Raw genomic sequence first — 14,507 nt, 5'->3', positions numbered from 1 at the left:
CATGTGTACACAAACGTTTCTGTGATACGTCAGCACGCCAACCATATTGGGTATGGCAAACCTGCCCGTTTCTCCGTTTACTACACCGGCTAGATTGTGCAGATTGCAGTAAATGTACTCGAAATTCACAAACATGAAATTCAGCTTATAGTGGCACATTTCAGTCACGTTACCAGCACCGAAGAATGGTATCGCTACACCATTGACGTGATGATGACAAGCGTTAATAGTGAAAATGTTTGCAGCACGGATGTGGAAGTCCAAATGACTTCATGTATGCCTGTTATGCTGCTACTAATAATGTTAGTCTCCTCGCAGATGGCGAAAGAATCACTTGACAGAGCATTTGCAGCAATCGCTCCACTTTGCCACATCCAATATGGCGTCGACGAATTAGCACCCAAGGCGGCATCTATAAATGTCTTTGTCCAGCACAGCGAGTAATATCAGCAACTTCCTTGTGTTTATGTATTCGGTATAATTTTCCCTATACAAAAACCACTAAAACAAAACATCAAATGTGATTGTTAAATGTTAACACGGCCATTTTATGCTCGACATCTTAAATTTTATAATAAACTCAAATGGTATTTGTCAATTTACGCGTTAATGGGAAAGTGCTGAATGCAAACTAGTAAATTGGGAAAGTGCTGAATGCAAACTAGTAAATTCGATCTAGTGCCTTTCCCTTTTGGCGAGCGAGCGCGCGAGAGAGACGTCGTGTTGTTATGACGACGGGGTCGTAAATCCGCCATGTTTGCCACCCCGCGGCAGCGTTGCGACACAGACGGAGAGTCGGAGACCTTGAACGACATGAATGTCGAAAAGAATCTTACGGCACATGAGCAGCGGCAACGCGCGGAGGACGGCAGCGGAACTATCACCATACACACCAACCTCGGAGACGAAGGTTAGCCTCCTTGCTCTCGAAACACGCCTTAAATGTTGTCTTTGAATGTTTGGGCCTAGTTAAACTCCCTCCAAATGTCGACGTTGTTAGCAGCTAGCAGCTACCTGTCGTTAGCGACATGAGTTTTCACAGTACGTCTCAGGAATACGTGAACTTGCAAACAGCTCCATATTTAAACGCTGCTTGAGATCAACACTTCACACTTGTCTCGTCATTTTACCAGATGAGGATGTGCACAAATGTGGACGCTGTCAGAACGAGTTTTCCACCTTGGAGGCTTTTATTCAACACAAGCTGCGTCACAGCTGCAGCCGAGAGTCGAGCAGTCAAAGTGAAGAGCAAATGGTAAGGCCGGCCGTGAAAAAGTATTTGCCCCTTTCGCAAATTGTTATATTTTTGCATTTTAGATGGTGATTTTCTTTATTAAAGAAAAAATAAACAAAACTATTCAAAGCTACCTTGCCTTGTGTGAAAAGTAATTGGCGCCTAAATCCAATAACTGCAGCAACAGCTGAGTCTTTCACATCTCTGTGGAGATCTTTTCGCCCACTCTTTCTTGCAGATTTTTTTTTCATTCAGCAAAAATGGAGGGTTTTTGAGCATGGACGATTTTGTTAAGGTCATACCACAGCATTTGAATCAGATTCAAGGCCGGACTTTGAGTAAGCCACTCCGAACCGTTATTTGTTTGCTTGTTTATTTATTTAACCCAATCAGAAGTTGACTTGCTGGTGTGTTTTGGATCGCTATCCTGCTAAACCAAGTATGCTGCAGTTTGATGTCACAAACTGATGGCCGAACATTCTCCGACAGGATTTTCTGTAGAAGAGCAGAATTGATGGTTCCATCGATCACAGCAAGTCGTTCAGGTCCTGAAGTTGAAAAGCAGTCCCAGACCATCACTCTACTGCCACCATGTTTGACCAGTCATGTTTTTTTTTTTTTTTTTTTTTTTTAATAAATTTTTAATGCTGTGTTTCAATTACAGCAGATGTAACAAGACGGACACCTTAAAAAAAAAGTTCAATTTTTTTGTCTTTATTTTTTTTTCTGCAAAAGTAAAACGAGCCTTCATGTTCTTTTTGGTCAGTAGTGGTTTTGGCCTTGGAACTTGCCATCTTTGCCCAGTCTCTTCCTTGTTGTTGAGTCATGAAGACTTACCTTAACTGAGGTGAGGGAGGCCTTGCAGTTCTTGAGAAGTTGTCCTGGGTTCCTCCTGTACGAGTCGTCGCTGTGCTCTTGGTGTAATGTTTATATGCCGGCCACTCCTGGGAAGGTTCACCTCTGTTCCATGTTTTCTCTCCGTGAGGTTAATGGCTCTCCCTATGGTTTGCTGGAATCCTAAATCTTTAGAACTGACCTTGTATACATTTCCAGACTGATGGATGTCAATTACTTTATTTCTCATCTGTTTTCGAATTTCTTTGGATCGTGTCATTTTGTTGCAGCTTTTTTGAGATGTTTTGGCCAACTTCATTTTGTCAGACAGGTTCTGTTTAAGTGATATCTTGATTGAGAAGGTCTTCTGGTCATCGGGCTTGATGTGGTCATTGAAAATGAACTCAACTGTCCAGAAAATGTGATAAGCCACAGATAATTGATACTTTAACAAGGGGGGCATTTACTTTTTCACACAGGGCCAGGTAGCTTTGAATAGATTTTCTCCCTTAATAAATAAAATAAAAACGGCATTTTGTTTACATGGGTTATCTTTGTTTGATGATCTTAAACAAAGAGGGGAAACTATGCAAAAAAAAATAAGAAATTTGAGAATACTTTTTCACGGCACTGTATGCACAGGATTTTGGGTACTGCTCAATGCTATTTTCGAAAACAAGGAGCTGAAGGGCAAAATTCACAAGGTGACCCATGAAACTTTGCAAGGACGTCCACTTGTATGCCTTTCTGTGACAGTCTCTCTGTACCTCCTGTGAACATCCTGTTTGAGGTACTGTTGGTTGGGTGTTGTCTTGATCTCCTGACGTCAAAATGTGAACAGCAAGATGAAGAGGACTGTTTAAATACCAATTCTTATTGAACCAGGAAATTCATTCATCCATTCATGGATCAAACACCTGTTGCGAATTTGGCCTCCAGCTCCTTGTCAGAGAACAGCAAGTGCAAAAGTACGTAAACATTGAACAGTTGGACAGGTGCATTCAAAAGTTTAGCAAGGGTCAAATTAAGTTCAACTATTAAGAGATACTCAGTCGGAATGATGTCGGTCGGAATGACAAAGAATTATCGATGTAAACCCGGCTACTGTTTCAACAGGTTGAGGCTTCCAATGGAAGCACCGAAGCGGTGCAAGACGCTGCCTCAAGTGAGCCAGAGAGCACCAACATTAAAAACAGTAAGTGTACCGTTTACTACTCCCTTCATGACACCCTTAGGTGTATGTGTACAATTTGATGATATAGATGAAAGGTGTTAAAAAGTCTCAATAATGCTCCTTTTCTGAGAGGTAATAGTTTAGTGAGGCACTGTTGGTAAAGCGGTTGACTCTCCTGAGTTCTGTGCAGGCAGCGTGGGTTTAATTCCCACTCAGTGAATGCTTGTCTGTCTCGATAAATCCTGGAGTTGGCTGGTGACCAGTCCAGTGTCTAGTCCTCCCAAAGTTAGCTGGGATAGGCCCCAGTTCCCCCGTGACCCTGAACAGGAAAAGCGGGAGGGCTGGGTAATATGGTCTTAAAATAAAATCTTTTTTTCCCCACGTACAACGCCATGTTGTTTGCATAAGCAGTGCTATGAACTGCAGAAGCCACTTCAGAAAAATTGAAGAGGTAGAGCTGGGTGTCATCCACCGAACAGTGGAAATTGATGTTATGTTTACGAAAGCTATTTCCAAGGGGGAAAAGATAAATGATAAACCGTAGGTGCCCAAGAACAGAACACTGGAAGTAACTGGAGATGACCGGGATTTGAGGTGGAAGTACTGAGTGCGGTTGGAAAGATAGGAAACATTTTATATTGATTTATTTTTGTCTCTCTATAACCTGCAAGTTGACCGAATTGCGTTTGTTTTCCAAGCAAATGCAAGCACTGCTGCGTTGGGACGAGGCTGCAGGAAGAAAAGCACATCTCTGAAAGTGTCCAAACAGTCTGAGACGCCTGAAGTGTCCGTTTCTGACAATGCCGAGAGCGACAGGCCCGTTTACAAAATCAACGTAGACGGGCGGTACCTTTGTCAGCTCTGTGACAAGACCTTTAAAACGGTGTGTCAAAAATAAAAGTCACATTACGAGTGATCTCAAGCAGGAGAGGTGATTTCGACCAAAACCTTTTTTTGGATTTAACAGAGCAACATCTTGAAAACTCACTTGAAGACTCACAGCGATCAAAAGAATTTTGCGTGTGAACTATGCGACACGTCCTTCCGCACTAAAGGCTCCTTGATTCGTCATAACCGGCGTCACTCTGGTATGCTAAAGTCCTCAAAGTGTCAATTCAATCAATAAAAGGGAGATATCCTGTTGTTTAACTCTCGCTGTTGTGGTGCAGATGAGCGGCCGTACCACTGCATGCTGTGCGGCCAGTCGTTCAGAGAGTCGGGAGCCCTCACCAGACACCTCAAGTCCCTCACACCGTGCATTGAGAAGATCCGCTTTTCTCAGTGCAAGGAGATTCTGGTGAGCAAGGATGGAATGAAGAAAGGTATTCATACCAAAGCTGAAAGAAATCCTTTTTTGGATACCACACCTGCAGAGACACCCACCTCCCACATTTTCTGAACTTTATCATTAAGATTCCCCCAGGATTTACTGAAGTACATGACCTATTCTACCCCGCACATTGTTTTTGTGTGAATGCTTTATCTTATTCTACGACGAAAACTTTGTTCCATTTGCGTGAGTTGAGTTTTATTGCAAATGCCACCTTTAAAAACGTCACGGTAATTTTGACGCATTGCTGTATCAGAATTTCTGCCCGTACGAGCGATTGGGAAATCTTTTCAACTGAAACTTGTCAGCCAATCCGAGGAGGGCTGCCGCCGAGTAGCAGACCAAATGAGACTGTCGAGGAGACATGTTGAACCAATGTTTTAGTTTTGCTGTAATTTGAAAGGGTTTTTTGGACCAGATTGTTTTTCCATAGGCGATAGCACACAAAAACGTTCCGAAGCGTTTACGATGGCAAGTCACGGTTACTCCGCTGTATGTAGCTGAAAACTCTACGTGACTTGTGTTCAGGACTCGGCGCAGCTAGCCCAGCTGAGACCGGTCAGCAGGAGGTGGTGGAGGACCAGCCGCCAGAGGAGCAGGCGGTGGAGGCGCAAACTGCCGTCATCAGTTTGGTGGAGGCGGGCTCCCAAGAGGTCATCCACCAGGTCCACTTCACCATGGAGGTGGACGGCACCACACAGGAGCAACAGGTGAGTGTCCAGACGGCCGTTGGGTAGACTGCCTTCAGCGGCCACAACATTAGGTACACGTGCTTCATCTAGTGTCTACTCTCTCTCGCGGTCCAGGTAATTGTGGACCAGTCTCAGGCAGAAGCCCTCGCCGCCGCCGCTGCCGCCGGCGATAACCTCATCTGTCAGGCCATCCTCAACTCCGGCATTGCGCTGAGGACAGAGGAAGGCGTGGACGCTTCGCAGGCCACAGATGAACTGGAGAAAATGGTCATCGAGTGTCCTGGCGCTGATGGCACGGAGGTCCAAGTTAAAGAGGAGTTAGTGGAAGTGGTGCCACGGGTAAGCGGGAAAAGGAAAAAGGGGAGTTAACCAACTGTTTTACCACTCTGTGTGTTAGGGGGGACTCAAATTCTAGAAGGGGAACACTTGTTTATTGAAGCAATACTTTCAGACATTTGCACAGAAACCTTTTCAAAGCAGGCTTATTTCCTTTGTTTTTCCAGGAACCGGGGCAGACTGCCTCCAAATTGTACACATGTCCACACTGTAATCGCTCTTTTAAGGGTTTGAACTACTTCCGCTTCCATGTCAAAGGCCATTCGGGTAAGTCCATTTCCACTGTATTGCAAAAAAACACGAGTACTGAATTTGTTTTTTCAAGGATTTAGGGAATTTTATTGTCACACCAACACAGTTGTCCGCATATGGAACAAAATTTGTTGCCTGGCGTCCCAGATTAGCCCAATAAATCTCAAGACTAGTGAAATATATTGGGTTTTGTTGGATACATTAACATTTTAGTCCGTATTCCAAGTTTAACCGTCAAACTGTTCCAGCTTCTGACGGTCCACTCGGTATGGCTGCTGACTGCGCTCAGCTTTAAAAAGTGTTACATTGAGGCAGTAATTAGCCCCAAAAAATTACACTCAGTCCATAAATACAAACTCAAAAGGTGACAAAATACCACTGACTCAATAAAAAAAAAAAGACCACTAAATATTTGAAGTCAGTGTTTAATTTTGTGAGTGTTGATATAGTACTTTGTATTGATAAATGCTGCTACCTACAAGCTGCAATTACTGTAAGAGATTTCATATTTATATTATGTATGAAAGTATGGGAAAATATCAGCATCATTTTTAGTGAATGAATACAAATGTGTTTGCAGGTTATAAACCCTTTAGGTGCACCCTGTGCCAGCGGGACTTCCTGAGTGGGTACCTGCTGAAGAAGCACATGGACGTCCACGTTAGCGAGAGGCGCTACAAGTGCGGCGAGTGCGGCAAGCTGTACAAAACACGTGGACACGTACAGGAACACATGAGGGCCCACTCCAATGAACGACCCCACACCTGTGCCAGATGCAAGAAAGCCTACAAGACCAAGGTGAGCTGTCCTCCAAGTTGATGGAACTGAAAATCACCTGACTCTCCGTTCCAACATACAGGAATGAGGGTGCAAAAGTAAGCAAATGGGATGGGGGGGGGGGGTCACAATTAGAATAATATTATAATAACACATTTCCAGTTTGTTTAGTTTCTACACTCAAGCACACTTTTGACACATGGTCTTTATTGTTATCAATTAATTTTGTGAATTTACATGTCATCAACTGTGTGTGGTTTTCTCGAAAGTACTTGATCCCTGACAACACCTCAACAGAATAAATCCAGTCTGGCAATTGCGATGCCCAAAATAAATTAAAAAATGTCTCCTAAAAAAAGTCGAAGAAAGAAGGTGAATTGATGAAGACGTCTGTATAGCTCTTACAATTGTATACTAGGGAAGTCCCGATCACATTTTTTTTGAACCAGCATCTGAGTCGAGTCACTTGATTATGATCGTCTCCCGATACAGAGTCCGAGCCGATACCTTGGCAATGGATTAAGATGAAAAGTATATATGAAAATATATTATGCAGGACATATTTGAGCACATTTGATTTCTTCCAAAGTAAATAATACATTTACTGTCCATCGTTATCTAAAATCGTGTGTCTTAATTAAATGTAGCCGAAAAGCTCCCTGAACGGCATCGTCAAAGAGTTGAAACCTGACTTCAAATAGAGGCGTAACGAGCGTGAATTCTTTTGTGACACGCAAAGTTGTGCGTGGCTGGTTGTATATTATAGATAGATCAGGCTTTGACTTAGTTTGTAGTGTGTAACTAACTCCGGCCGTGTAACCAGAGTGTTTCCACATCTCACTCGGCGCCTCTTAACGAGCTGCGGACAAGCACGGAAGTTTGCGGCTGTTTCTTTATCTGCACGTCTTAATCTCGTTTAGAACGCTCTGCAGGTGCATCAGCGGACCCACGGCGAGGAGAAGCCGTACGTGTGTCAGTTCTGCTTCCGAGGTTTCCGAGAGAAAGGCTCGTTGGTGCGACACACTCGCCACCACACTGGCGAAAAGCCTTTCAAGTGCCCAAAGTGCGGTCGGGGCTTCGCCGAGCACGGGACTCTGAATCGCCACGTACGCGCTAAAGGTCTGTATGGTGTGCATGAGACCGATTGTGTGTCAGCAGGCCTGACAATTCAGATGGTGTGACATCCACTAGGGGGGTGCCACAGGGATGAATCCGGCAAACAGCAGCAGCAGCGGGAAGAGGAGTTGGTGGTCACAGAGGAACAGGTTTCCGGGGAGAACCTCGCCACAACGGCAATCATCACAGAAGACCCTCACGCGTTGCTGGTGGAGTTCTCCTCCGTGGTGGCCGACACGCAGGAGTACATCATCAAGGTGAGAGTGCAGATGGCCGAGCAAATGGAAAGTTCCAGGACATTGTAGCTGTCAAAAATATGTGGACACTTTTCAGTCATTAGCTTTAGTGATGTTCAACAAAAAACAACTGGCAAGTAGGTGCCTCGGAATGGTGATTTGCAAGCTGGCGGGAGTTTCCTGAACATTTAAGCTAGCTTTTTTGTTGTTGTTGCCTTGTGTCATTCAACTCATGCTCTTCTCATGCATCCCCCAGACGCAAACAGATGAGGATGTGCACGAAGAACAGGTTACGCTCATTCAGGACAGCCAAAATGAGGTCCGTATCAGCAGCCTGCTTGAAACGCTTCATCATATCGGAGGCTGTGTTCAGCATCACTCGTCCACTGTACATACTCTAGCAGCCTATATAGTGAATTTTACATTTCATAGCGCTGTTCGAATGTTTAGTGAGTATGTTAATCCCTTATATCGTGCCCTAAATGTATCCCACGATACATCTTGAGATGTAGTGAACAATAATCAGTAGAAAAGCAATACAGTGGTGCCTTGAGGTAGGAGTTTCATTCGTGACTCTTATCTCAAAGCATTTCCATAAGCCGTTCTAACCCCCCACCAAAAAAAACACACTTTTTTTTTTTTTTTAAGAAGGAAAATAGCACTCTTAATTTTTAATTGAATGTTAAGAAGCTGTTCCTCAGCGTGGTGGTCCTGCACCACATGCTCCATTGCCTCCTGCCCAAGGGGAAGCGGATGGAGAGAAGGTATGCGGGACGGGTTGAGTCTTTCTCGTGTCTCAAGGCAAAACCGTCAAGTGATTAGGAGTAGGAAATGAGCGATTGATTCCGAACACAGCCAAGAGAGTCTCACTTTCTGTCAAAGGGCGTGAAAGTCCCTCCAGCTGCTAGTCACATGATTCCATAACCTCCTTTTTACCACTCGTGCCAGATGGGAAAGCAGATCGTGAAGGTGGTGCAGCAAATCGTCAGCCAGTCGCACAGCGCGGGCAGCACGGGCAGCCACCAGATCATCCTCCGCAACGTCAGCGGGGGCGAGGAGGGCGCGTCCATCGTAGACTGCGGAGACACCATCACCATCGCCACGCCCGAGAGCCTGACGGAGCAGGTGGCCATGACGCTGGCCTCGGCCATCAGCGACGGCACGCTGCTGGCCGACGCCGTCAAGACCGCGCAGGGGACGGTCGCTATGGTGACCATGGAGGAGGCGGTCGAGGAGGGAATCCAGCTGGTGCAGCAGCAGCAGCAGGAGGAGGAATACGATGTGATCACCACGCCCCAAGAGGTGGAGATTCATACTGTCATTGTGTGATCGAAGAGGAGCAGCATTGCACCGACTCCACAAGCAAAACTAAGGTCAAAGCGGTTAAAGCTGCAAAAAACTTCAAAGCAAAAACTTTTTTGTTCATTTGTACACCGAATGAATTCACATCACAGGGCAGTGGAATACCCGTGATGGGTTACGTGCAAAAGTGGTGCAACTAAACTTTTTATTTTTTTATTTTTTTGAAAGTCCTCTAAAACAAAATCCGCAGTTATTTACCATGTTTTTGATGTCACCTGCTAGCCTTGTTGCTTCTCTGCAGTCCAAAACATCTTTGAGTCCTGCTGCGCGGTAACCAAATCACAGGCTGTCTTTTCTTCCCTTTGCAGTCCCAGTTTTCCCTCATTAGGCAACATCAAATAAATCCTATTTTCTTAAAAAATGTCTATGCTTTTCTGAAACTTTTTACACCAAGTACCACCAAAAACAATACGAACCTCTCCATGAACAATCATAATGACTAAGCCCAAGTAGTCATCAAAAACAAGGCAGAGGGTATATTCTTAATTTGATATTATAAGACACTGTAACATACAGTTTCAACATTAACACTGCACTTCAATAAAGGATAAATTAAATAATGATGAAATTAAAATGTATTGAACCTAGGGATGTGGGGCGGTTACCAGTTTCAAGGGGTTTCGCAGTTTTAAAGTCATCGTTTCAAAACCGTTAAAGCGTTCCATCAGCGGTATGAGCGCAAGTGAGCCTGATGACCTTTCCAAGTTGTCTGTCATCTTTACAAAGCGGTAAAGAGCAAAAGAAGTATCTACTAATTTTCCTAGAAGTGCTGTTGAAGTTGTACTACATTTGTATTTTATTTAAAAACGTTTTTTTATGTTTAGATTTTTTTTTTTTCTTTCTTCTATGTCATCCACTTAACCTACCTACTTAGCCCGTTCAATGGAGAAAAAAAAAAAAAAGTTTTGTGTACCCAAACATTGCAAAATAATAAATTTTAGAGCTTTTATTGCTTTACTGTGAAACTGTGATACTTTTCCTCATATCCTACGGTCGGAGTCAGAATCTAATACTGGCACATACCTAATATAACACCGAATTTTTATATTTTACCCAAATGTTTAAAATCAAACATTTCTAAAAGATTAAATGCACATTTGTTGAACTAATAAATTAGATACAACTGAACTGTTCTCAACAAATGTACTGTACTAGATTTGGGGGAAAAAAAAAAAAAGGCTCAAGTACGGCACTGAAACACGCAGTTACCATTACCATTAGAGGGAGCCCGTGTACCACGTGCGGTAATCGTACCACACTTTGAGAAACACTGGTCCATGCCATGAGTTTGTAGTTAGTCAGTTAAACTTTCCTAAACAACTGCTTCATTGTGTCTTTATTTTAAGGCGACTTTATTTTAAGGTCTCACCTGCAACGAGAGGCTGCTTGCATTGTTCTTGCTTTGACCCCTTTGTGCGTGTGCAACCTTGAGGAGGAGCCGCACGTTTCATCTCTTAACATCGCCGAGGTGAAGGCAGACGCTCAAATCATTTCCCTGGCTGGTACACGCTGCCGTTTCTGGGTCACTCTTCAGCCCTCTGAGAGGCCCCGCGTCCACCGGCACAACATGGAGAGAAGAGAGAGAGGAGGGAAAGGTATTTATAGAAAAATGGGGCTTCGCTGTACCTTTTTCTCGCAAAGAACCATTTCTAAACTGACTGTCCCAGTTCTCCGATCATCATCCAGACACGGAGGCTTGCGTGAGCCTCAGCCTGCGCGTTAGGTTCGGGCACCCGCGGCGGCGCTCCTCGACCGCGTCTGCTGCCCCCCAGGCCGGGGGGTGAAGGGTGAGGCTGGCCGGAACGTGCCCCGCCGCCAGCCGGGCGAGGATGAGGCGTTTCCTGAGCAGAAAGGGTCGCTTCTCCTTGCGCCAGAGCAAGTCTAGCACCCGGAGTACTTCTAAGGATTTCTGTAAGTGACATTTTCTGGCTCGGCAACGTTTTTACATGATGACGTGAGCTTTCTGCCAGTGTAAAGAACCCAACATTTATTTGTAATAGGACAGAGAATAGAATGGATGTAAAGATTATGATCCATATTTTCACAGACTTGACACCATCTTCTGTTCTGATTTATATGTATATTTAATTCACCCAGACGCATTTCAGACTATTATGTAGCCCTGATTAAATTCCTGTACCGTTCTCAAGTTTTCCACCTCTCGTTCACTTGTTTGTCTTTTGGTTTTTGTTACTTTTCTGACTTTGGTCTTCCTAATTGGGCTACCTCGCTTTGTCTCACTTCCTGCGCCTCTGAACAGTTACACAAAAGAAAAATGGTTCTTTCCTTCTGTTTTGATGGATGACTTTCGTTCCAATTAGAGTGCTATGTTATGTTTCCTTTGCAATATCAAGCTTAATCCTCATTTTGTGCATTGCAGTTATTTTTGTCCACATCTTAAATCACCTCCTCAATTTAAGGAGGTCATGTTTTATGACAGTTTGGATGTTAAAATATAGCTGTATAACATCATCATTTTTTCCCCTTAGGTTAAGTTTACCTCCCAGCAACATTGTTTTTGACAAAGACTTGAGTTTAATTTGAAGGACACAAACAGTATATGGATCCCTTACTTCACACATTGCTTTGGAATCCAATATAAGAGCTGTATCAAAAATTCAGCCTTCACAAAGCTGATGTTCCGTTCGCAAATTAGCTGACACTGACTGGTTGGTTGTTGTTTGCGGTGTTGTAGAATTGCACTGAACAATACAGAGAGGTCAAACCCTCAGGAACCCCCCCCCCCCCCCCCCCCCATCAGAACCATAATGACTGCCTCTGAAGTGACTGCTAAAATAAATCATCCCCTCTCCTCAAATAGTCAGGTTTGATGTATCCAGATGTCATTTTAGCCCCTCGAGACTCCTTCCAGCACCAGTAGAACGAGGTCAGTGACCACCAAAGGGAAGGCCAGTAGGGGGCAGCACAGTGGACTAAATAGCAACCGTCACTCAGAAGCTCCCTTTCCCTGCTTGTTTTGCTACTGCTGCGCAGCAGCTCTCTGGCTGAGGTGTGAAGGACACCTCGACCTTCATTTCACACCTCACGGCCTGTTCCTGTGTGGACCAATGAAACGTTAACATTCTTTCGTGTCATACGATGTCATGAGTCTTGGTTCATGACTTGATTTGTTGTTTGAATGACCTTTTTCACAGCACTCATTAGACATAAAACAACAAATGGGATCGATGCAGGGAATGTGATTACGCAATATACAAATCTGATATCCTCAAAACTTTGTGGACATCAGGTATCAACAATTAACAGTAATTAAGTGGAATTAAGCACCATTAAGGGAACAATCCACCCTCACAGAATTGTAATGGCATCACCCACCTGTCCGTCATCTGGAGTGAAGCAAGTGAAGCGTGTATAATGTGCATTTCCCCCCCCCCCCTAAAATTGTCAAAAGTCAATAGTGCGCATTATCGGGCAAATGGAAAAAAAAACTTTCACATTTTATAAACGTATGCCGCCATCTAGTGGTTATAAAAAAGCAGTACACTTTCATTCCAAAACTGCACCGCTCCCTAGAGGTTATCAGAAAGGTGTACACTTTCATTCTAATATGCCACCGCCACCTTGTGGTTATAAAAAAGGTGTAGCCTACACTTTCTTTCCAATATGACAGGGGTACATGAGTGCATATATGTACAGTTACCCCAATGTACAGGCGCCGAGCTGGGGGGCAATAAGAATACCTACACCTGCTCAGCACCTCTCACCATGGGCAACTCCACAGTGGAAAAGAGTCCAACCCCTCTCAAGAGGACTGGTACCAGAGCCCAAGCCGTGTGTGGAGGCGAGCCCGACTATATCTAGTTTGAACTTCTCAACTTCACACACCAGCTCGGGCTCCTTCCCTGCCAGAGGTGACATTCCACGTCCCTAGAGCCAGCTTCTGAAGCCGGGGATCGGATCGCCAAGGTCCCCGCCTGCGGCCACCACCCGACTCCCATTGCACCCGACCCCTATGCCCCCTCCCACAGGTGGTGAGCCCATGGGAAGGGGGACCCACGTTACCCCATGGGTGCAGGCCCGGCCACCAGGCGCTCGCCTTCAAGCCCCACCTCCAGGCCTGGCTCCAGAGGGGGGCCCCGGTGACCAGAGTACGGGCAAGGGAAAACATCCTCCTGAATTTTTTTTATCTTCATAGGGGTTTGGGGAGCTGTGTTTGCCATGGGTGACCCTGCCAGGGGCATAAAGCCCCAGACAACTTAGGTCCTAGGATCATTGGGACACACAAACCCCTCCACCACGATAAGGTGACAGCTCAAGAAGGGGACTATCAATATCTGTTTAAAAAAAAAAAAATAATCAAAATTGTTTAGTATCAGGAGCAATAAAGCAAATCTCATAAAGGGTGGGGCAGAGCTAAACTTGTTTTGAAATATTTCATTGACATTTGTTTTTTGGGTAAACATCTGCAATCTGATTTTTGTGTAAAAAAAAAAAAAAAAAAAAAAAAAATTCCAAAACACCTGAGATTTGATTTTAAGGTCATATCATTTTGGGCCTCTACAATCATGTATCTCAAGATCACAACTTTTCAACATTTCACCTTGTGTCCTCTTTTCAGTTCTCGGTCTTCCCGTAACCAATCAGAACTGGCCCGAGGCTTTCGGGTTCCGACTGGGCGGCGCGGGGCCCAGCTACATCTTGTCCGTGGCGGAAGGCAGCAGCGCCTTCCTGGCGGGTTTGCAGCCCGGGGACCAGGTGGTGGACATCGAAGGCCAGGACGTGACCAACCTCAGCACCCCGGCACTCGTCGCGCTGGCTCAGACTCTCAAGACGGTGCCGCCCAGCATCGGCGTGGTGTCGCGGATTGAACAGGTGTCCTGGATCACACACAGTACATTCACCCCGTTGTTATTATTACTACGTTACTCGATTGTACGTCCATGACACAAAATGCTGCCGCCAGGCTTTGGTTAGCTCAGTAATTCTCAGAAGTGTCATACACAGGCTCCCCCTCTAGTGGTATGTGAAAGAATCACTGCCTCACTGACGTCGAGAGAGGGGTTGTAGTAAATAAGTTTTACTTCTTCCTACTTCTCTCGAATATGTATAATTTAACTTTTTCATTTTATTTTGTTTTGTTTTGTTGTTCTTTTTATGTCACTTTTACACATGTGCAAAATAAAGAATTCAATCATTCGATGAA

At 44.7% G+C, this 14,507-nt stretch overlaps 2 protein-coding genes across 2 annotated transcripts in view; both read left to right on the top strand.

Annotated features, from left to right (window-relative positions):
- The first annotated feature begins 777 nt into the window (after positions 1 to 777).
- On the top strand, positions 778 to 10,051 carry e4f1 (E4F transcription factor 1). Its single transcript, XM_061701502.1, has 14 exons — positions 778 to 910; positions 1,134 to 1,255; positions 3,185 to 3,263; positions 3,941 to 4,125; positions 4,210 to 4,330; positions 4,412 to 4,564; positions 5,101 to 5,282; positions 5,379 to 5,603; positions 5,768 to 5,867; positions 6,433 to 6,650; positions 7,550 to 7,748; positions 7,821 to 8,002; positions 8,238 to 8,300; positions 8,930 to 10,051. Exons 1-14 carry the CDS (start codon positions 814 to 816, stop codon positions 9,308 to 9,310), a joined length of 2,307 nt encoding a protein of 768 aa, XP_061557486.1. The 5' UTR covers positions 778 to 813; the 3' UTR covers positions 9,311 to 10,051.
- Positions 10,052 to 11,172: 1,121 nt separating this feature from the next.
- Positions 11,173 to 14,507, top strand: part of grid2ipa (glutamate receptor, ionotropic, delta 2 (Grid2) interacting protein, a) — a 30,193-nt gene continuing 26,858 nt past the window's right edge. The window contains 2 exon segments of the mRNA XM_061700980.1: positions 11,173 to 11,254; positions 13,923 to 14,176. Of these exon segments, the coding sequence (XP_061556964.1) occupies positions 11,173 to 11,254; positions 13,923 to 14,176 (336 nt within the window).

Source organism: Phycodurus eques, chromosome 16 (assembly GCF_024500275.1).
Source record: "Phycodurus eques isolate BA_2022a chromosome 16, UOR_Pequ_1.1, whole genome shotgun sequence".
NCBI lineage: Eukaryota > Metazoa > Chordata > Actinopteri > Syngnathiformes > Syngnathidae > Phycodurus > Phycodurus eques.
The sequence above is the reverse complement of the archived record's forward strand: the minus strand, read 5'-3'. Positions and strand labels throughout refer to the sequence as shown.

Bases quoted from the DNA above. Each gene is read 5' to 3' on its own strand.
- e4f1 (XM_061701502.1), top strand. From the start codon at position 814: ATGAATGTCGAAAAGAATCTTACGGCACATGAGCAGCGGCAACGCGCG. The intron at 4,565-5,100 runs GTATTCATACCA...ACTTGTGTTCAG, and splicing joins CAAGGATGGAATGAAGAAAG to GACTCGGCGCAGCTAGCCCA. The intron at 5,868-6,432 runs GTAAGTCCATTT...ATGTGTTTGCAG, and splicing joins CCATGTCAAAGGCCATTCGG to GTTATAAACCCTTTAGGTGC.